Source organism: Condylura cristata, unplaced genomic scaffold (assembly GCF_000260355.1).
Source record: "Condylura cristata isolate star-nosed mole 26May11 unplaced genomic scaffold, ConCri1.0 scaffold00001, whole genome shotgun sequence".
NCBI lineage: Eukaryota > Metazoa > Chordata > Mammalia > Eulipotyphla > Talpidae > Condylura > Condylura cristata.
Genome location: NW_004567102.1, coordinates 37,913,715 through 37,934,960, shown reverse-complemented (window position 1 = coordinate 37,934,960; position 21,246 = coordinate 37,913,715). Strand labels below are relative to the sequence as shown.

Here is a 21,246-nt window from a genome sequence, read left to right as displayed (position 1 = left end):
CCTCAGCAGTGTATTTCAGTCAGTCTGCCTGTTCTGCTCTCCACTGTGTCTCAGGTGAATCCTCTCACTGCCCATACCACTGGCTTATACCCCAACTCTTGTATGCCTAGGAAAAAAAGAGAGATAAAGCCAAATTCATAGTATAGGATACGAAGTTGTATGTGGCCACAGTTCCTAGCTCACTGGTCTAATCTGACCTTAGTAAATTCTCCTGAGACCTTTCCACAACTCTGACCTTGAGCTACTAGGGCCAATCCTCTGTGCTGAGAAGAATAAACAAATGTTATACAGCACTGTGTCATACCTCATACAAAAATTAACTCAAATGTATCTGAAACAATAAGCTATAATAAAAATTATATATTTTGTCAGAAGTTATTTCTTAGATATGAGATCAAAAGCATAAGCAACAAAAGAAAAAGTAGATAAATTATGTTTCATGAAAACAACACAGTGAGAGGAAGTATTTGCAGATCATGTGTCTGGTAAGGGTCTTGCATCCAAAATATTTAAAGTACCTTTAACTCAATGAAAAATGGCAAAGAATCTGTGTAGACATTTGTACCAAGATACACAGATGGTCAATAAACATGAAAAGATGCTAAGTGTCATTAGTCATTAGGGAAATAGACTTTGCACCCACTATGATGTTAGAATAAAAGAGATAAGTGTTGATAGGGATGTGGAGAAATTGAAATTCTCATACATAACTGGTGGGAACGCCACTTTGAAAAGTTGTTTGATAATTCTTCAAAAAGTTAACATGACCCAGCAATTCCACTTTCAAATATATATTCTGGAAAAATGAAAACATGTCACACAAACTCAAACTTGCATGTGAGTACTCATGGCATTATGGTTAGTGACAACAAAAAAACCCTAGAAACTCAAATGCCCATCAATTGATGAATGAATTTAAAAGTGTATATTTAAGCAAAGGAATATTACTTTGTAATGAAAAGAAATGAAATTATATATACTGCTACATGGGTGACTGTTGGAAACACTATGACACAAACAGATATATAGGGTAAGACTATTTACCATATGTAAATATCCAAACTAGACAAATCCATAGAGATAGAAAATAGATTAATGATTGCCAAGACTGATAGAAAGGGGGAGTATGGAGTGACCACTAGTGGGTTTGAGTTTTTTTGGGGGGAAATGAGAATGTTCTAACATTAGATGGTGGTGATAGTCGTACAACTCTGAATATACTAAAAAGCACTAGAAGGGGATAATGTCATAGCATGTCAATATTTCAATAAAGATATTACTAAAAAATTACCTTCAACTGGTTTCCTCTTATCGCAATTATTGCAATATGGAAAACAAGAGTTAAAAAAAAATTAAAGTTATATCTGGAATGCAACAAAACAATTATTACTTGAAAACCAAAATCTAGGCACAACTGTAGGGGTAGGGGTCTAGTCAGTCTTTCACAACCTGTCCCAAACAAAAGGAGATCTTAAAAAAAAAATTTTGGGAGAAAAGGTCTTCCCCACCCAACTTTAAGCAGGAGTGTACTTTTTTTTTTTTTTTACATCATTTTGTACATTTTTTTTTTAAAATCTCAATTGTAATCCCCATGGGTTTCCCATCACCGAGTCACCCGTGTGCCATCACTGTAGTCCCATGCACTTCCCTCAGCAGGAGTGTACTTTTAAACAAATTGCCTGATAATTTTGAGTGACCAGATTTGAGAATTACTGAATTGGTCCCTATCTTGAATTATTCCTACTCGCAAGTTCCTATTTAATCCATTGCAGCTTGGCTTCCTGCTATAACTCCGATAAACTGAAATTGAACAATATTCTGGCTGCCAGACCCAGTAACCTCTTTTCTGCCCTCACTTATTAGCACTGCCTGTGACTACCTTCCCTGAAGCTCTCCTTTGGTTTTCAGTCAGCCTCTTTGCTAGTTCTTTTGTGCTGATCATCTTTTTATTATTATTGTTAAAGATTTATTTATTTATGCATACAGGCCAGAGGTGCAGAGGCATTGGGAGGGTCACCAGAGACAGAGTGGGGAACAGAACAGGCCGACTGAAGAACACTGCTGAGGGGAGCAGTGGGCAGGTCAGGAGAGGTCTGCCACGCCATGTGGATCACCTCTGGGGCGGGTGGGGATTGAACTCATGGTGAAGTGGCTTTAGCTTCTTAGTTCTGTGCTTGAACCCGCTGCTCCATCAGGGAGGGCCCCTGATCATCTTTAGTAGTTTAGATTCTCCAGGATCCCCTCCTTGAACTTGGACCTCTGTTGGCCTGTAAGTCCTCATCCTCTCCTCTGGTTAAACTACCACCGTCGAATGACAGCTTCAAATCTATTTCACTAATTCAGACCTTTCCTCCATAGTCATATTTCTGCTGCCTCTTGGGTATCTGCAGGTCTCATGGTGCCTCACAGTCCACAAGTCAAAATTAATCTCATCAAACTCATCCACTCCTAGTGCCCATTGGTGAATGGAGGTACCACCTGCAGACCTGCCCCCAAACAGATATCCTACATATTGTTGTTGACTTCTCTCACTTAGTACACTACTGTCACCAAGGGTATTTTGCAGAAATAACTTGGCTATCTCTTTTCTTATCTCTATTCCTCTCCCCATCCCTTAGGATGGAACCTCATCATCTTTTGTTTTATAACTTCCTTGATCCAATTGATCCCAGTTAGTATTGACTTAAAAAAAAATAAATAAAGTGAGTCCTGTCATTCTTTGATTCTTTCTTTGTTACATAATAAGTCCCCAGTTCTGTTTCATTTCTGCCTATCCCTCTTCCTGGCATCCATCCTCCTCTTTGTGTCTAAACTCTTTATTTCCAGGGCACAGTAGGCAAGAAATAAGTTGCTTTTTAAACATTGTGTTCAACAGATTAAACATAACCGCATCTTCACACTTCGAATGTTCATAGCCCGTATCAGACTAGGAGTCAAATGTATGATTTTTATATACATTAGGATTAAAACCAAAGTTAACCTAATGATCATAATAAGAGCTTTCATAATCAAAATTGCTTCACACTTTGACTCCAATTTGAAATGTGCTTTATGCACTGATGTGTTTTCACTGCAAAAGATGAGTATGTGAGAGAAAAGCAAGCATCTTTGGCTATAGTCAAACATACTCTCCTAAAGCAACCCTGTGAAAAGGGGCACTTGTGTGTTTACTCAGCATTTCCTGTACACTATGTGCTTGTCTCATGTCCACCAAGTCTTCCCTTCAGATCACTCAGAATCCGAGCTAACTTCCTGGTAGATGTGCTAGATTGGCTTTATGCAAAGACACATGAATGGTTTCAGCAAAAAGCTGGCATGTTCAAGAAAGTATGTATATATTATATAGTTTTAGCCAAAGCTGTTCTAAAACTCAGCAGAACCAGAGTTTCACAGGACAAACTTGTTGACTAATGTCCAGATCACTAAGCAGCAGAGAGGGCAAAACCTTGCTGCTCCTGTCATGGAGGTAGGGGGTGGGGCAAGGCAGTGGTTGGGACAAGCATCAGTAGCAAATATCGAATTGAGAACATCAGCCTTGTCAGCTGTACCCTGGAAGCCCATCTGGGGAACAGCATCACGAGGTGGCAGATTGAGTCAATGGTTAAGCCCTGGAGGATTTGGCCTGCTGCAGGTTACCAGAAGGCAGCTTGGCATCACAGACATTCACAAAATGCTTCATTTTACAAGACTCATTTTGTTCTTGTTCTGCCTGACTGTTTTCGTGGAAAGCAGAAAGCCCAAGACAAGGAGAAGGACAGGGCAGCTGGAAATGCCCAAGGCCAGGTAAAATCGTGTGTGGGGGGCGGGGTGGAGGGCGTCACTGGTGGCAGCAGCATCCTTGCACAGCTGGACAACTCCCGGGAGGGTCAGAGGGTCTATCCTATTGGAACCTTTTCCAGTTGGAGGTAGTTGGCACCTCCACCTTACTGAAAACCACCTCTTATTGGGCACAGGTTCTCTATCATGTCACAAGGCATAATAGCAAAACTAGATAGGGCCGAGCCTTTGCTTTGCTTTCAGTCTGTGTTTGGGCAAAGAATTATGATGTAGAGAGTTGACGGTGTAGTGAGTTAAAGCATCTTTGTTCTTCTCAGCTGTGGGGCCTGGTCAGGATGACATAGGTGAGCTGCTAAGTGTTTACACTCAAGATTTTAGGAGGAACGATAGACAGGAATTTAGCCTATGTAACCTAGAGTTATATCTGTAAATTATTTGATTGGGAGTAACTTCGCAGTGTCATGTAAGTTTCATCTTACTATTTCAAATCTCAGAAATACAGGTGCAGACAATAGTGAGTGCCGCTTCATGATGCAGTGGAAACAGTTCTAAGAAATAATGGTTATACCCAGAATTGGTATTCAAAATCGTGATATTACAAACCCAAATTCCTTCATAAGTTTGCTTTGAACTGACGTGTAAAGCATGCTGTGCCAACCTGAGGTGGATGTAGAGACTGTTCAGCAAGAAGAAATGAGCAAGCGGCTAGACAGAACATGTGTGAAATGTTAAGTGTCTATTCTCCTTTCTACAAGTGCCCAGTGAACTGGTGATTATTATGAATATAATCTACTATCTGAAGCACATTTTCTAGGTCTGTGGCCTCCATTTTTAATCATATCCATATCAGCAATATTTTGAAACCATATCTCTAATTTATGTACATTTATTTACAAATTGCATGTACATTCTATTATAAATATATTGAAGCTTGAACGCTCCCTTGCTTTTAGATAAAAACTGTAAGTGAAAGTTGTAATCTCTACTTCCTGTATTCCCATTCAACCTTGAACACCCCAGCTATAAGTCCCTGCTTTGGGGAGACTGCCTCTCTATGAGATGTAAATTCTCTGTAGGGCCTAGTCACAAAACTCATCCAAGGTAATGGAAAGATGCATCTGGAAGACGCATCCTGCTTATGTTGACAGAATCATAGGCTGCTGAATTAGAAGGGACCACCAAGTCATTTGGTGCAGAAGTATAATTCCAGTGCATTCTAATTCTGTGAATTGTGTATAGGTGTTGTGTGAAAAGGGGCAACAGGGGTCAACCAAGCTTGGGACACCCTGGTCTACACCATTTTATTTTATATGTTAATCTGTCAATTGTTCACATGTCTGTACAGCCTTGAGGTTACTTTTTTACTCCTCCTGATGACATGCTTCCTCCCCTTTCACCAGACCCCCGTGCCAATGCCCTGGTCCTCCCCTTACCTTTTCCTGCCAGTATATACTGGTAGCCAGCATATTTTTTCACAAAGTCTATGAATTGTTTTTGCTGTGCTTGCCAGTATGTGTATTTGTTGTTGTAATTTATATTCTGGAGATACATGTCAATACCACTTTAAACATATATCTTTATAGAAGAATTTCCAGAACATTTATTATGAAAGTAGCGTTGTGAGTCTTGAAGAAGGGGATAAATTATGGTATTTCAGAAACAAACTACACATGGACTATCTTGTGGGGTTCATATTCTACAGGCACAGACTGGAAAACACTGTCTCACTTTATAGAGACCAAAATGTTGTCAAAAGCCGGGGTAATTGACACAGCTTGCTAGTGACTCAACACAACGAATAGAAGGCTCCTGCCATACTCAGCCAGGGGCAAGAATGGTGCCTGAAACTGTCATAACTTCTCTGGCACTCAGAGGGCCCATAGCCTCATTCTGGGCACTTGCATATACCTGTGCACCTGCTGAATCTGAACCCATGAGATGTCAAAGTAGATGAAAAAATGCACATATACTTTTTTTTTGTTATTACAAAGTTTATTTTTACATCATTTTGCACATTTTTTTTTTCCATCTCGATTGTAATCCCCGCGGGTTTCCCATCACCAAATCACCCCTGTGCCACCACTACAGTCCCGTGCATGAAAAAATGCACATATACTTTTAAAGAATATAAAATAATCATTGAACAGAAGCTGGGGAAAAGAGAAAATTTCGCATCAGGGAATGTGGTTCTAGGCCTTTTGGCATTCACTAAAACAGGCTGCGTGGTCAGCTGCTCAGAGCTACTTCTGTCTGAAAAGCTTCATGAATACATAAGAATAAATGAGCCGACCTCTCCCCTCCCCCCCCACACTTGGCTTTTAGAGGACCGTGTCCCTGCAGGCGAGCTCTTTTTCACAGAGGTCCTGGTCACACAAACACATGCACCCATGCAGTCATGGGGTACACATAGGGCACACACTGTTACACACACAGTCGCAGTCATGTTCATAGTCATGTTCACGTACTTACACACCACATACATGGTCTCCACATACACAGTCGTACACATATCACACACACACACCCCTACTGTCTTAGAGTTACACACAAGTTCCCCCACACACACATAGACTCACACTAGAGGCTACTAGGCCTCTTCTAACCTGGAAATATTTCCGAGTGACCCTGGCAAAGGCGTCCCTATGAAACAGCTGTTTTGACTGGCAGCTGCTTTGACAAAGACTGCTTCTGGCGCTCTGATCCGTTATGTCCCCGCCTATTGGATTGCTGCCTGAAAGGTGAGCCAGGTTTCTCTTAATTGTTTTTTTCTCTTCCTCCTCCAAGCCTCCCAGATTTCTGTAACTGAGTTCTGGGCCTGGTGTCTGGCTCTGCCCCTCCTGGTGGTGGTGCCTGCACCTCCTTCAAGCTTCCTTCCCAGGTTCTGCACCTGGGTGCCGTCCGCCCTTGGCTGTCCTTTGCTTCGTTCTGCATCATGGCTCATTGTGCTCCACCTTATGCCAGCTTCCCTGTCCTGCCCTGTTACGCCTGAGACTCTCACCCTCCCCAGAGGGAATTGAGGACTGAGAGGAAATAAAGTTGGAAGTCAGGGGAGATTCAGGGCCCACTGCTGTGGCTGCCTGTCACAGGGCTCGTTTTCCTGATCTTTCCAAACCTCATTTCTCCAACTGAAAAGGGGGGGGGTAAGACCCTCTCCAGTGGGTTGGTGGGGTGACGGCAGTGAAGAGGGGCACTCACAAGGCATGGTCATTGCTACTGATGTTGTACTAAATATGTCTCCATGTTACGACAGTAGCCTGCCTCTAAAAGACACAGACTCACCTTTCTTCTCTCATCCCTTCTCTTAAGCCTGGCTTTGGGCTCCTATGAAGGTTGCTGGCAAACGCTTTTCGAATCCAGATCCTAGAGTCTGAGTCAGAGGGCCAAAGCACTGATGTGGAGAGATGAGGCAAGGGTATCCAGCCCACTCAACTAACACACGGCCCAGGATTAGTGGTCCCTTAAAAATGAACTCTGGGCCTTCATTAATGGCATTGGGATTTCAATCTCCTCTGTCTTGCCAGGGTGCTGGCATTTGGAGCTTTCCACTCCTCTAATCTCCCCTCTAAGTGGACGTGGAAACTGCTGACCAGGAGGGATTTGTTCCCATGTGGCAGAGGGACAGTGAACTGGCTGGGCTCACAATGTAAGGTGTGGGATCCCGCTAAGAACTTAGGCTAAGCTCTTCTCCTGAGTTCCTGGGGTCTTCACTGGGGTGTCTGTGAGAGAGCTGCTCCAGGGAAGAGGCTGGAGAGAGTGAAGTGCGTGGAGGAGCAGCAACAGGACCCCAGGGCCCATGGCCCAGGTCACACTGGACTTTCCCCTGGGAGTGTGCAGCTCCGCTCAGCTTGCCTGAAAGTAAATCTGATTATGACTTTTTCCTCAAATTGCCTAACACCCTATAGTGTTTTCCACAGCCTTTGAATTAAGATACATTTCTTTTCTTTTTTTCAAAGATTTTTCCTTTAAATAAAATATTTTAAGCAAACTGAAAACTGAGAAAATAATATAATGAACACCCCATAGCCATCACCAATATTTAGTAATCATTAACACTTTCCCATACTTCTTTTTTTTTTTTTAAGATTTATTTATTTATGCAACAGAATTGGGGTGCAGGCCAGAGGTGCAGGGATGGTGAGAGGATTCACCAGAGACAGAGTGGAGAGCAGAACAGGCAGATTGATCAAGTACACTGATGAGGGGAGCAGTGGGCGGGTCAGGAAAGGTCTGCTGTGCCATGTGGTCACCTCAGGGCTGGGGATTAAACTCATGCTGCAGTGGCTGTGGATAGCCTCATTGTGCTGTACTTTTAACCCATTGCACCACCAGGGAGGGTCCCCCCCATACTTCTTTCATTCTTGCTTTACTTATGCTGAAGCATTTTAAAGTAAATTATAGATAAGAAAACCGTTTTATCCTTAAAGTAATTAACTTCAGGGTAAGTAGTCGTTAAGGAGATTTTTCTACATGAAACCCATTTTCTTATATTGAAACGTTTGGTAACACTAATTTAACATGAATATTGTAATACACAATAATCAGTCCACGTGCAATTTTTCTCTATTTGTCCAAAATATCTCTTTGCTCAAAACAAAATATAATTCAGGACCACACATTTGGTTGAGATGTCCATGAAGCCTCTTTTAATCTAAAATGTCTCTCCCCTTCTTTTTATGACATTGTCGATGTCACCTTGGTGGAGAAGAGAGAGCAGAGAAGATACTAATAGATACAGCCTACTGGGAATAATCTCCCGAAATCTCTCTCTAGTCGTGAAAAAATACCTCTTGCTTATCTTTGCAGTCACCTATATAAGAACTTCGATGTGACCAAAATCCAAAAAAGAAAGCTTCAGCCTCTTCTCAGAGTGGATGACCATGACTTCACCATGAGGCCTGCCTTTGGAGGTAGGAGTGGGACTCACCCTCAGGGTGGGGCCTTGTCCACAGGGCAGCCTGCTCTGTCCGTTCTCTCTCAGGCCACAGCCCTCCCTCACTCAGACAAACCCAGCTTGGCTTCTCTTCCACAGTCACTAATTTTCTGGGAGGAGAAAAGAGCTGGAAGGAAATGACTGGAATGGGCTGTGACTGAACAGGGCGATTAAGTTGTTTATATGCCTGAAGGAGACCTGCCAACTTCCCTAAAAAATAATAGAAGAGCCAACCGAGAGAGCCCCAGGCTTAGCTGGGAAGTTCAATCTAAGGGGCCTTGCCAGTGCCGCAACCACAGTTGAGCTGATTACAAAGCCCACTCACAGATTTGACCCCAAAGGAACTTTGCTGCTTTGGGTCATTGAAGGATGGTGAGGCCTGCCAATGTCCCTGGCAGCAGTGGAGAGATGCCACAGGACAGCTGGGAGGGGAGCCAACTGTTTGCACCGACCAGGTACAGTGGGGTGAGGAAATGCATGAGATAAGAAGTCTACGCACCCCTCGTGTATGTAAGGAAATGGGCTTGGAGCCAGCCAGCCTGTGGGCCTGGCCTAGACAGGCTCTGGTGAGGGTGCTGCCCTTCGTCATTATTTCTCTGCTCAGGACTCTTTCTTTGGTCCCAACATCCTCCTGGGCCTCAGGAAGGAGTAGGGAGGACCTGCAGGAAATTGACTAAACCCCATAAGCCTCCGCCTGCTGGTTTGTGAAATGGGGTGCCCTCCCTCCGAGGCTGTTGGGATTAAAGGAGCTTAATGCATGCAAAGCCCTTGGCACATACTGGTTCCCCTTAGGAAAACCCAGTTCCAGTCATTCCTCTCTGTAACTGTTATGGGATTAAAACATTAATTTATTTCAGAGGCCTTTCCATTTAAAAAAAAAAAAAAGCAAAGCCTGCCATTAAATCCCTGAGCATTGAGACCTGCTGAGTACAAGGGGAAAAGTAGAACAGATTGAAGTCCTGCGAGTCAGCCAGGGTCAGGGGTGCCTGTGTTTCTGAGAAAGCTGGCTCTCTGGGGGACATGTCATAGGTAATTCTGGTAGGGAAAGAATAAAGTCTTCCTGAATAGGTGCTATAAGATAGCTGTGCTTACTCTAGAGGTACAAGCAAACAGGATGTTCCCTCTTGGCTTTTGGTGCACAGTATCAGCTAAGATACAGAGGCCAGCGAAACAACTAGAGCAGTAATAACGGACAAGGACATTAATGGCCATTGATATTTTCATAGTGCTTTTTCTTTGTCACTACTGCTGTAGTCAAGTCCTCCACATGTGGTTTTAGTTCTCACAACAACTCCATGAGGTAGATACTGTTATGCCCACATGGGAAAACTGAGACAGAAGTAAACTGACTGACCCAGCCACCGCGACTGAGTCAGACCCTCCCTTTCCTCCGGCCAGGTCCCTTTCTTGTCACACTACCCACGTGTCCCTCAAGGCCAGCTTTAGGGGCGGCGCCGTGCTCCGGGCTCCCATGGCCAGAACTGAGCGGCAGATGAGGCTGCATAGTGCTGAAAGCAGGGGGGCTGGGGAGTAGGGGAGGTTCATGGAGAAGAGAGCTGCCTTACTTCTCTGCTTTGGACTTGCGCCAGAGACTTGGGGGACTGGGAGGAGCCGTGTGGAGAAGAGACATGCAGAACTGCTTGAAGAGTCTTGTGTGAGAGACACAAGGGGAGGCTGACGATGGCAGCCTTTGTCTTGATGTGTGCTTGCTTTGATTTTGCTCCTTTTGCCTCAGCTTTCTGGGCGCTTCTTCAGAACCCATTCTAGTTCCTCACCAGAAGCTGCTGACAAGTTTCTGGGCCTTGTCCACCTTGCTTTGAAGTCACCCTGTTTGGCTGGGCATTTGCGATGAGGGGAGGAGACTTCCTCCTCCATTTGGAGAAATGAATGGCTCAAGGGAACTAAATCTAAGGAGACAGCTGGTGTTCTGGGGATCCTTCAGAGCCCCCCTCCCAGAGAAGACCCCTTTGCTCTCCCTCAGCTCCCTTGGCTCTTCCTTTCTGGAGCACAAGCCCCATTTGCCACCACCCTACTCTACCCCTAAAATAAATCTTCTCTTCTTGGTATCCATCTCAAGCCCTGCAACCCCAGGGACACATCACTTCTTTCTTTACCTCATCCCACCCAAGCACAGGTCACCTCATGGAGGACAGGATGCTGGGCAGCGGAAAGTTTGGCTCCAATTGCCCAAGTCATTGGGATATTAGGTGAAGAAATTGGGTAGCGTCCCGTGGAGACCTCTTCCAACTTTAACGACCATTAGGCAGTTAGGACTTAAATCAGAGTTTGGGTCGGGATCATGAGAGTCACAGTCAGCTTTGAGGAGTGACCTGGGGTTGTTGTAGGAGGTGAGTGTCAGGGGAAGGGGGAGGGAACTGAGGAGGAGAGGAGAGGTCAGGGATGAGCCATGGCACATAGACTGCAGAGGGGGTCTCAACACAGAAGGCATGGCCACCAGAGAAGAAGGGAAGGCTGAGGCCCAGGGAAAGTCTCCTGGACTCACACGCAAGTGCAGTGCGAGAGGGGCGGACAGCTAGGAAGTGGAGAGAGCAGGACTGGACATCGAGAGGAAAGCGGCCGCCAGCACATGGGACATTGTACAACCTCAATCTGCAGTCTCCTTCAGCCAGTGGTTCTCCACTTGAATGTGGATTGGCATCACCACAGGGCCTGTGGAAATGCAGGCTCCGGGCCCCTCCTGTGGACTTGGCTCAAGAGGCCTGTGTGGACCCCAGACTCACACCTCTGACAAGAGCTGGGACTGCTCACCCGAGGCTGAGCCCTGATGCAGGCTGGCTTGGCCACCCACACTGAGGTTGACGCCTGCCATGTGGCCCTCGCTGCCTGCCTAGCAGGGGCACTCGGCATGAGGAAAGTCAAGCCGGTATTGAAACTGAGGTGTTTGATGGCACCTATCAACACAGGAAGAGTCTCGACTAATATTTCCAGTGAACTCAGATTCTGCAACAGGCCCTCAGGGGAAGAGAAGTGCCCTGGAGGAAATGCAGCCATATGCCAACTCACCTGTTTCAGCAACACCCTGACCTGTCTGGTGAGCCAGGGCCACCCCTGGGAGAGAAGTCCAGCAGGGACGCCGTGTCTGGGAAACTCTGACCCGTTTCCAACCATGTTGAGGCAGGGTGAAAGGCACTGGCTTTGAGTTGCTTTAACAAAACACCAGAGCCTGGCTGCTTAAACCACACAATTACTTGTTTAAGTTATATTTATTGAGGTAATGTTGATTTGTGTCACAGGGCACGTCATGAGATATCGGTTTACACCTCCACAGTTGTGTGTTATTTTGCCACACCCACCATTAAAGCCCCAGTAATCTTCCACTAGACGCCTCTCTCCCCTTTGCTAGATCCGTCTCTTGAAGCAGAAAAATCTGCAGCACTTTGTCCAGTTAGCATGGACTGACAATACTACATAGATTTCAGGACCATAGTTTCACACCGCAATATATGTATACACCAGACAAATCCACCACCGAAGTTCCATTCCCACTTACCACTAACAAATACATATTCACCCCCTCAACCCACAGCATCCAAACCCCTAGTCTGATCACACTCTATTCGTTCCATGGATTCAGGCCACTCAAAACATAAAATTTAGTCATTTAGATGAATTTCTTCCAAAGCCAGTTGGAAGGGATCACAAAATAGAGCCTTCTGGTAGGACAGGTCAAGGGCAAAGGTCAACCCTGTTGCTCTCAAACCTGGGAAACAGCGGCGTGAGCTCCTCGGACTGCAGCTCCGGAAGCCTTCCACACACACAGATTTCTTACATCCAACAACCTGGGTCCCCTGAGAACATGGCCTACACGCCCATGTGGTCAGTTCTCCAGAACACTGATGCCATCCTCACAGGCATTATCAAATTTCTCCTAGAAGGGCGGCTGGAGCTGTGCCAAGCAAGACGGCACCTGAGAGCAGACACACTAACAGCTTCTCAGCAAGCTGATATATTTTATCTGGGAACTGTCCTTCACCAAAACCAGCTCCTGCTCAAACACTGTGCACATTATCTGAAAACCAGGCCGCTGCAAAGTGGGGTCAAAAGGGTGGTGTCTATATTGTTTCTCCCCTTGGCTCCTGGAATGAATGCGTCTAGTAGTTACTTGGCACTTTAGAGAAGGGCAGGGGGGGAACAGTGAGTTGAGTTCAGCACACTGTCCAGGAGGGACAGCCCTCAGAGAATGAGCTGTTTAACACCTCAGGCTATAGAGGTCCAGAGGACGGGATATTAAGCAGCCCGCCTCCCCCTGCCCTGGTACTGTTGGGAGCATGTAGACCACTCAGGAGCCTGGGTACTGGGAGAGGCCTGGCCAGGCTGCAGGTGGACCCTCTCTGGTGTTGCAAGGGCTAGGGAGAGAAATGTAGGCTAGTTGACCCTGATGAGAGGACGTCCTTACCACACTCCTGGAGCCTGGAATGAGAGGATAATGTGGCGGGCTGTTCATGCAGGTTTTTTCCATGGGCCCTAAACTACCATCATTAGAGGAACACAGGAAAGTGAAAAGATCAACTTATACCGTTTTATCTGAGATGGGGAAAATTAAATATAAAGCATCAAAGTCATTTACTTTCACCTTTAAGAAAACAGAAAAATTTGACTAAATCCCACTAGTAACAAAAAAAATGTTTCCATTCTATTGGGTCCAGTCAAAATAGAAAAAAAAACAAAGCCCAAATCCTTAATGGTGGGACTGCAAATAAGTCTACAGGGGATGTTTGGGGGAGTTGGTGAGTCCACCCAATGCCCAATGCCCTGGGCTAACTTCTTGAAGGAACACTGGCCCTCAAATTTAGGCTGGAAATGAGAATTGAGCCTTCAAGTTCCTATTCCACATCAGTATCTCTGTCTAATCTTTCTTCTCTGTGACTGTCAAAGTCTCAGTTCCTTCCAATCCTCCTTCTACCCTATGACCCAGCCCCTCTGCCAAAGGTTCTCTGGGTTCAGGCCAGTATGGCTCAGCTGCCCTGATCCTGTACTTCCTGCCAGGGCTTGGAGGACGCAGGTGCAGTGGGGCTGGCCTCATGACAGTGTCTCTCCCCCAGGCCCAGCCAGCTGCCACTCTACTCTCTCAGCAGCATTGTTTGTGAGAGTAAAGGCTTTCATTAATATGCTTGTCAGACACATGTTTTTGGTTTTCCTCATTCTAGGGTTTCTTTTCTTTTAATATTAAAACAACTTTAAACATTTATGGAAGCATAACACACACAGACATATGCACAAATTATAAGTGCTGAGGTCACTAAAAGGCCTGAATAGATCTGTGGCCATCACCCAGCTCAAGAAATGGAACAGGAAGTCACAGGAAGACGTGGTTTTAGAAATCTTCCCGGCAGCCAGATGAAAAGTGGGTGCCAAGTTCCTGTGCTATTTGTTCTCATAATTCTTATCTGATCTGTACTGAAAAGATATCCAAATCCTGCACATGTTGTCTTTAACTGCTATCTCCCTGCAGAGATTTTTGTCTCACACCAGGTTAGAGGTTTCAGCGGGCAGAACACCAGCTATATTTTGTGGGTGCCCTCTAAATACAGTTTGAATGATAAATAAATCCAGCCCTGGGCTTGCAAGTGCTCTAATGGCAGCCAGAGTTCTTAGGCTTCATTCTGTCCTTTTTAGATGCCACAAAGGGACAGATGACCAAGTGTCCACTAAGCGCTAGAGCAATGTTATTACCTCTGCCGGGCTGTACGAAGCAGTAGTTAATCGTTACATCCAACAAGCACAGATCCATCTTGGCCCAGGAAAGGTCCAAACGGTAGACACAGTCCGTCTCCATGGACAAAGTTCAGGCACCCACCATGTCAGGAAATAGCAAGAAACCTTCACAGAATTCAAGCCACTGCTGCACCCTGCTCAGCTCCGGTCAGACTTCCCCTCAGGAGGGGGTGAGGGCCGTCATTCAGGCCGTGCCGGAAGAAATGTTCCTTCACCAGCTTTCTTTGCTCTTTCGCAGGCCCTGCCATCCCAGTGGGTGTGGATGTACAAGTGGAGAGTCTGGACAGCATCTCAGAGGTGGACATGGTACGTAACTTCCTTGGTGAGCAGCCTCTGAGCTGGGGCTGCATGGCAAAGGTTCTGGTGGGCAGCCTGAGCTGGAGGGTGCTTGGACATTGGCTCAGGTGCAGCGAAGCCTGTACAGGATTCTCAAGCTTCAGAGGTAAAAATACTTGGGGAGCTGGTTAAATGCAGATTCCTGCTCTGCTGCAGACCTCCCAACTCAGCACTTTGCATTCTGAACACACTCCGCAGTGATGTGAGTGGACAGATGACCGCACTTGTAGGAGCACAGGAGATGGACATTTTCAGATTAACTCCTGCCATTCTTTGATCTCCAGTAGCTGCTGAGATCATGGCACCCTTGCACATGCCTGGGCAGTGTCCACCAGAATCAGTGAGGGAAGGCTCTTCCAAGAAGCATTTTAGTCCACACAGGAAGGGTTAGGAGACAGCTGCAGGGAAGGGCAGAACCCAGCTGTCTGAGGCCCCTGAGTCAGAGGAAACAGCAAGTTTGCCAGCTAAAGAGCATAGCAAAAGTTGGGGGAGAGATGGCTGAAGGGTGGTAGGTGGGCGTGGGTGAGTCCCCTCAGGACAGCTGGGGGTGTGGGGGTCAGAGCAGGCACTGTGCTGAGTCCATGGTCACCATGGCTCTTTCCATCCTTCCACTTGCTCCCAGAAGAGACTTCTGGACATTTATTATTTGCCCTTGTGTCTTAACTCTGGGGATGATATAGGGGCCAACCTGAGGTTAGCATTAACTATACAGGCGAGGAGACACTTTTTAATAGGCTGCAATTTCTCAGGCTGCAATTATAGTCGCGATGCAGCTGCCCATCCCCTCATTCCATTCTTCCCTTCAATTTTCCATCCTACAAACATTTACTGAATGCCTGTTAATGAACCTCGCCAGGCACTGACGTAGGGCCTGGAAAGCCAGCAGTGGGCAGAGCACAATTCTACCTTCTAAAGTCTTTTTTTTTTAAATTAATTTATTTATGCATACAAAAGTAGGTACAGGCCAGAGGTGCAGGGGTGGTGAGAGGCTTCACCAGAGACAGAGTGGGGGTAGAATAGGTAGATTGCCAAAGTACATTGCTGAGGGGAGCAGCGGGCGAGACAGGAGAGGTCTGCTGTACCCTGTGGGTCAGCTCCAGGACCGGCAGCTGTCAGAGGTGGTCAGGCCAGCTTCACAATGCAACGCTTTAACCCATTGCGCCACCAGGGAGGGCCCCTGAAGTCTTAACAAATTTAACTTGGCACTTTGGCAAAAGGTTGCAAGGGGCAAATAGAGAGCGGGTTTAGTATGGGGTAACTCCCACGGGGGCAGTGCCACCCAGAAGTCAGAGCCTGGGCTGTTTTAATATCTCATGCCAACCAGAACCAGAGATGAGGAAATTAATCAGCCCTCTTTCTTCTTGCTGGGAGCACTTGCCTGTCAGTGGAATCCTGAGCTTGGGTTAGGGGACTGGTTGGGCCAGAATAAGTTGAGGAAGACAATGACCGTCTATGTACCTCCCACCTCTGAGAGCCATGGGTCTAGTTTGTTGGTAATAAAGTTTGAGGAAAGAGTATCAGCTACTACCCATCGAGAGCTGTCTGGGACAGTTTGGCTTCTGAGCTTCTGCCCCAGTTTCAGGGAATGTTCACTAAGCTGAAAATGAATGGCTAGCTGGGACAAAGGCAGCCTTGTGTACAAGGTCTCGGGGAGCGAGAACACGGCTTGGGGAACTCTGTGCTGTTGACCCCCACGTCAGGCCGCGCAGTTTTCCTTTGTAAGGGTCTCAGGATCCGCTGCTCCGTCTCTTGGGCTCCAGCCTCATGATGCACGGAAGAGCTGGTCTTTTTTCTGTCGCTGCAGCACCGTCATCTTGGTCACTGTCCCTTGGGGCTGCAGCACTGACACTTCTCTCCTCTCTGTCCCCCAAGCCCCACCAAGAACTGCTACTTCTCACCCCTGAGGTTGAGGCTGAGGTTTCCTTTACCAAGGCGAATGAGGGGCTGATTATTGGGAAGCTTTCTAAGCCTTTTCTACCTGGTTGCCTCCCTGGTGCCCACAGGACTTCACCATGACCCTGTACTTGAGGCATTACTGGAAGGACGAGCGGTTGGCCTTCCGCAGCACCAGCAACAAGAGCATGACCTTTGATGGCCGGCTGGTAAAGAAGATCTGGGTGCCTGATGTCTTCTTTGTCCATTCTAAAAGGTCATTCATTCACGACACCACCACTGAGAACATCATGCTGAGGGTGTTTCCAGATGGGCATGTGCTGTACAGCATGAGGTGACTGCCCCAGGGGTCATGGTTTCTTGGTCCAGTGCCACTCTAACGTGTAGCCATTCCTCTTGACCCTGAAGAGTCTGTCACTGTGGTGGGTCTATGGGCTACAGGGGACTATAGAAACTCAGTTACAATTATAAATCCAAAGATGAAACGACCACCATAGAGGGAGTGACTTCTCTGTCATGGGGAGATCTTGGGCTAGGAGACTAATACAGCCTGAGCGAGTGGAAGGAAACAACCACTTTATTGTTTTTTAAAAAGATTTATTTATTTATGCATACAGAGCTGGGGTACAGGCCAGAGGTGCAGTACAGGGGATGAGAATTCACCAGAGACAGAGTGGGGAGCAGAACAGGTAGATTTATGAAGTACACTGCTGAGGGGAGCAGCGGGCAGCTCAGGAGAGGTCTGTGGTGCCATGTGGGTCACCTCCAGGGCCAGGAATGGAACTCGTGCTGAAGCAGCTGCAGATGGCTTCATAGTGCTGTGCCTTAACCTGGTGCGCCACCAGGAAGGGCCCAGAAACAATGACTTTCTACATAATTTCTGGGAGCCTATGATTCTACTCTTTATTGGGTGCTGTTGCCATTGGCTTCTAGCTGACCTGAGTGATCTCTCATTCTACATCTTCCTGGCCTCTGTACAGTTTGCCAGAATTAGATCCTAACTGTGGCTAGGGTTTGGGGAGGGAGAATCTCTGCAGTAGCAGCCTGCGGGCCGGGAGCAAACCCAGAGAAGGATGCAGAGCCATTAGCAGCCAACACCTTCAGTAGCTGGGATCCAGGCGGAGCATCAGCAATATCTATAGAAGACAAAGCTTGAAAAGTTAAGGACCTATAACTTAGCTACTGGGATTTTTAAGCCTGAAGTGGAGGTGAGGAGACCGCGGCTGCTCTGCTGGTCAGTTCTGTGTTCTTACTCTGGGCAGGAGTCTGAACCGGTTGCTCCCTGCAGGCGCCAACCTGCCTCTTGGTTTGTCTAGGATCACGGTCACTGCCATGTGCAACATGGACTTCAGCCACTTTCCCCTGGACTCCCAGACCTGTTCTTTGGAGCTGGAAAGCTGTAAGTACCTCATGACGGATCTCCGTCGTATTTCCTCTCAGATCTCTGTGTCATGTTAGTAACTAACCCCAAGGCTGAGTACTGCCCCACTGTGAAGACCCACTTACTCCTAGGCTAGTGTGGGATTCCCTGATGCTTCACCCTGCATTAACAGTAAAGGTGTCAAATGAACTTATTTTCCTCTCCCCCAGATGCATACACAGATGAGGATCTAATGCTGTACTGGAAGAATGGGGACGAATCCCTGAAAACGGATGAGAAGATCTCCCTATCTCAGTTTCTGATTCAGAAATTTCACACCACTTCCAGACTGGCCTTCTACAGCAGCACTGGTAGCTAACCTTTGCCACTCTCTGAGTCAAATGTGGAAAAAAACACATTAGAATTCTTCCTCAGCATTAACCTTTTCACTTCCCAATGAAACAATTTTTTAATTGAAATAATGCATAGTCCTATAAAATGTAAACAGCACTTATAAGCAGAGAGAAAAAGAGTTGCTGCCACCATCCATGGGAGGAATTATTCTCACAATTTTGCTAACATTCTTGCACGTATCTTGCTTTAATTTTACAGAAGTGGGTCATATTTGACATGCTGTTCCATAAACCTGACTTGTTAGATTTAACAATATGGATGGAGAGAATTCTGAGGAAGTATTTATTATATGTACTTAGATTTATAGAGTCATTTTTATTGGTTGGCACAAACTCTTCCTGGAATCTGGGCTATGGTCACAATTTCAAGAGGCTCCACTTGTCAGCTCTGCTCTGATCTCACTCTTATATTTGTTTCCTAGGGCTGTCATAGCAAAATTCTACAAACTTGGTGCTTGAAACAACAGAATTTTATCTGGTCACAGTTCTGGAGGCTAGAAGTCTCCAGGCTGCGGTCCTTCTGGAAGCTTTAGGGAGGAATCCTTCCTTGCTCTTAACTACCTCCAGCCTTTGTCTCTGTCGTCATGTGTCACACAGTGTTCTCTATGGGTGCCTATGCACCCTCTTCTCAGAGGACTCTGGTCACTGGCCGGTTGTGGCCCATCCTAATCCAGTATGATCTCAATATCTTGATTACATCTGCAAAGATTCTATTTCTCAATGTCACATTTATTCTCAAAGGGATTACTGTGTTCACTGATGTTGCCTGTCTGGTAAGTGGCCAGGCGATCTGCCTTACTCACTACTCTACTCCTCTTAGATACTTGTTTGTTAGAATCATGTGCTTCTTTATTCTGTCTCCCATTCCAGTCTTTCTGGAGTGTTGACAAGACAGATCTTTGCTCTCATTGTTTACTGTGCACTAACAAGCAGGTTTATCATTCTACCGGTAGGGACTATGATCTCACCACCCGTGCTGTGTTGGGAACAAGGCCCATTTTCAAAACTCCTGGTTCCCTCCTAATGTTTCCAAGATAGTTCTCCCTGGTTTTCTTAGACAGAAGGAAAGAATAATGGAATAGTTCTTCATTGCATAAAAGCAGCTCTCAGGTCTTCTAAAAAGATCTTGTGCAAACCTAAGAACAGTGTGATTTGCTTCATGGATGCCAGTTTATGTAGAAAAGTGAAGTTGAGCTGGTTGGACAAAGGTTATGAAATGAATAAATGATACGTGCTCTCTGTTGTATTTCAAGAACATTATTAATCCACTCCACTAAAAGCACCCCCCTCTCTCTAACAAGCCAGCAGCCTACATGGTAACCATGTGTAAGGTTGTATGGACTCACCCTGTTGTTTCAACCTTTCCCTATTGACCCAACCCTTCTCTGACCTGACTTTCCACTTCTGCCAAATGACCTCTGTCCTCTCAGCCATGTTTTCTCTGTGCTGCCTAAGGTTCATCTGCATCTGAGTGGCCAGGGAATGAACAGATTTTTGGGTCTCCCTGGAAGCTACTGGGTGAAATTCTCAGATGGTGGAGCCCAACATATTTAACAAGTAAATTTTGTGCACATCAAAGTTCAAAGACAAATGTGTTTAGCCAAAGTGGTTCTCAAAATATGGTGTTTAGGGCCAGCAGCATTGGTAACACTGGTAACTCTTGGGGCAAAGGCCGGTGATTCGTTTTAATAATCCTTCCAGGGATAGTCTACATAGATTGCTGGGTTTGCTCCCTCATGGCTTTTTATCAATAATTCCTGTGTGGGGCCTGAGAATTCTAACACATTCCTTTCAATGTCCTTGCTACTGGTTGGGGACACTCTTGCTGAGAACCACTGCTCTAAGTCAGTGTTTCCAGACTCTGGCAGCATGTTAGATTGCTTGGAACTGTTTTGTTGCTGTTGACTAATATTTATTATGGTAAAATGTGCATAAAATAAAACTTATCCGCACAACTCAGCATTCAGTATATACACAACCATCAATACTACTCATTTTCAGAACTTGTTTATTAACTCAAATGGAAAATTTTACCCACTAAACAATAGCTCCCTATTCTATCCCTCTTTCCAAACCTCTGGGAACCTACTTTCTCTCTTTGAATTTGACTAACTAGTGTAACGGCGTGGCATCTGTACTTTGGTGATGACCTATTTCACCACAATGGTTTCACAGTTCATCCATTTGTAGCATGTGTCAGGTGAATAGTATTCCATTGTATGGATAATATACCACATTTCAATCCATTCATATGTTGATGGACAGGTGAGTTTGGTGATTGTGAATAGTGCTGCTGTGAACTTGGAGAATTTTTAAAATACCCAGTTTTGAGTCTTATCCCAGGCTGATTAAACTAGAATTTCTTTGAGATGGGACAGGGATTTGGAGAGCAAAGCTCCTGGGGGTTCCCAGCTATGTATTACAGAGATATATATTGTTCTATATCTCAAACACCTCTAATTGTGGGGCTTGCATTCAATTCCTTGAAATTCTTGCAAGCAGGAACCAAGGTTGAGATTTTTCGCTGCACTACCCAATCCCCAGGTCTTACCACAATACTCACAGGTGGAGCTCCTTGATGACGCTGCCCAAGTGAAGGGACACTGGGGGAGAGGAGCCCTGCTCTGGGCATTGGAGACACACTCTCCACGGCTTCCATGGCTCAGGATGAGCTCAAGGACCCACCTCTGGAGCCTCAGTTTCCTTATGCCCCAAATAATAGTTAGATTCAATTTGGATTTAAGTTTCATTGCTAATCTTATATATAGCCACCTATACTGCCATCGGCTTATATATATATA

The 21,246-nt window shown here is 45.8% G+C and overlaps 1 protein-coding gene across 1 annotated transcript in view; it reads left to right on the top strand.

Annotated features, from left to right (window-relative positions):
- The first annotated feature begins 3,554 nt into the window (after positions 1-3,554).
- The window catches only part of GABRR2 (gamma-aminobutyric acid (GABA) A receptor, rho 2), a 23,971-nt gene continuing 6,279 nt past the window's right edge, over positions 3,555-21,246 (top strand). The window contains exons 1-6 of the mRNA XM_004673690.2: positions 3,555-3,783; positions 8,581-8,684; positions 14,682-14,749; positions 16,783-17,006; positions 17,989-18,071; positions 18,263-18,403. Coding sequence (XP_004673747.1) covers positions 3,671-3,783; positions 8,581-8,684; positions 14,682-14,749; positions 16,783-17,006; positions 17,989-18,071; positions 18,263-18,403 — 733 coding nt within the window. The 5' untranslated portion in view covers positions 3,555-3,670. The remainder of the gene's footprint in view (positions 3,784-8,580; positions 8,685-14,681; positions 14,750-16,782; positions 17,007-17,988; positions 18,072-18,262; positions 18,404-21,246) is intronic.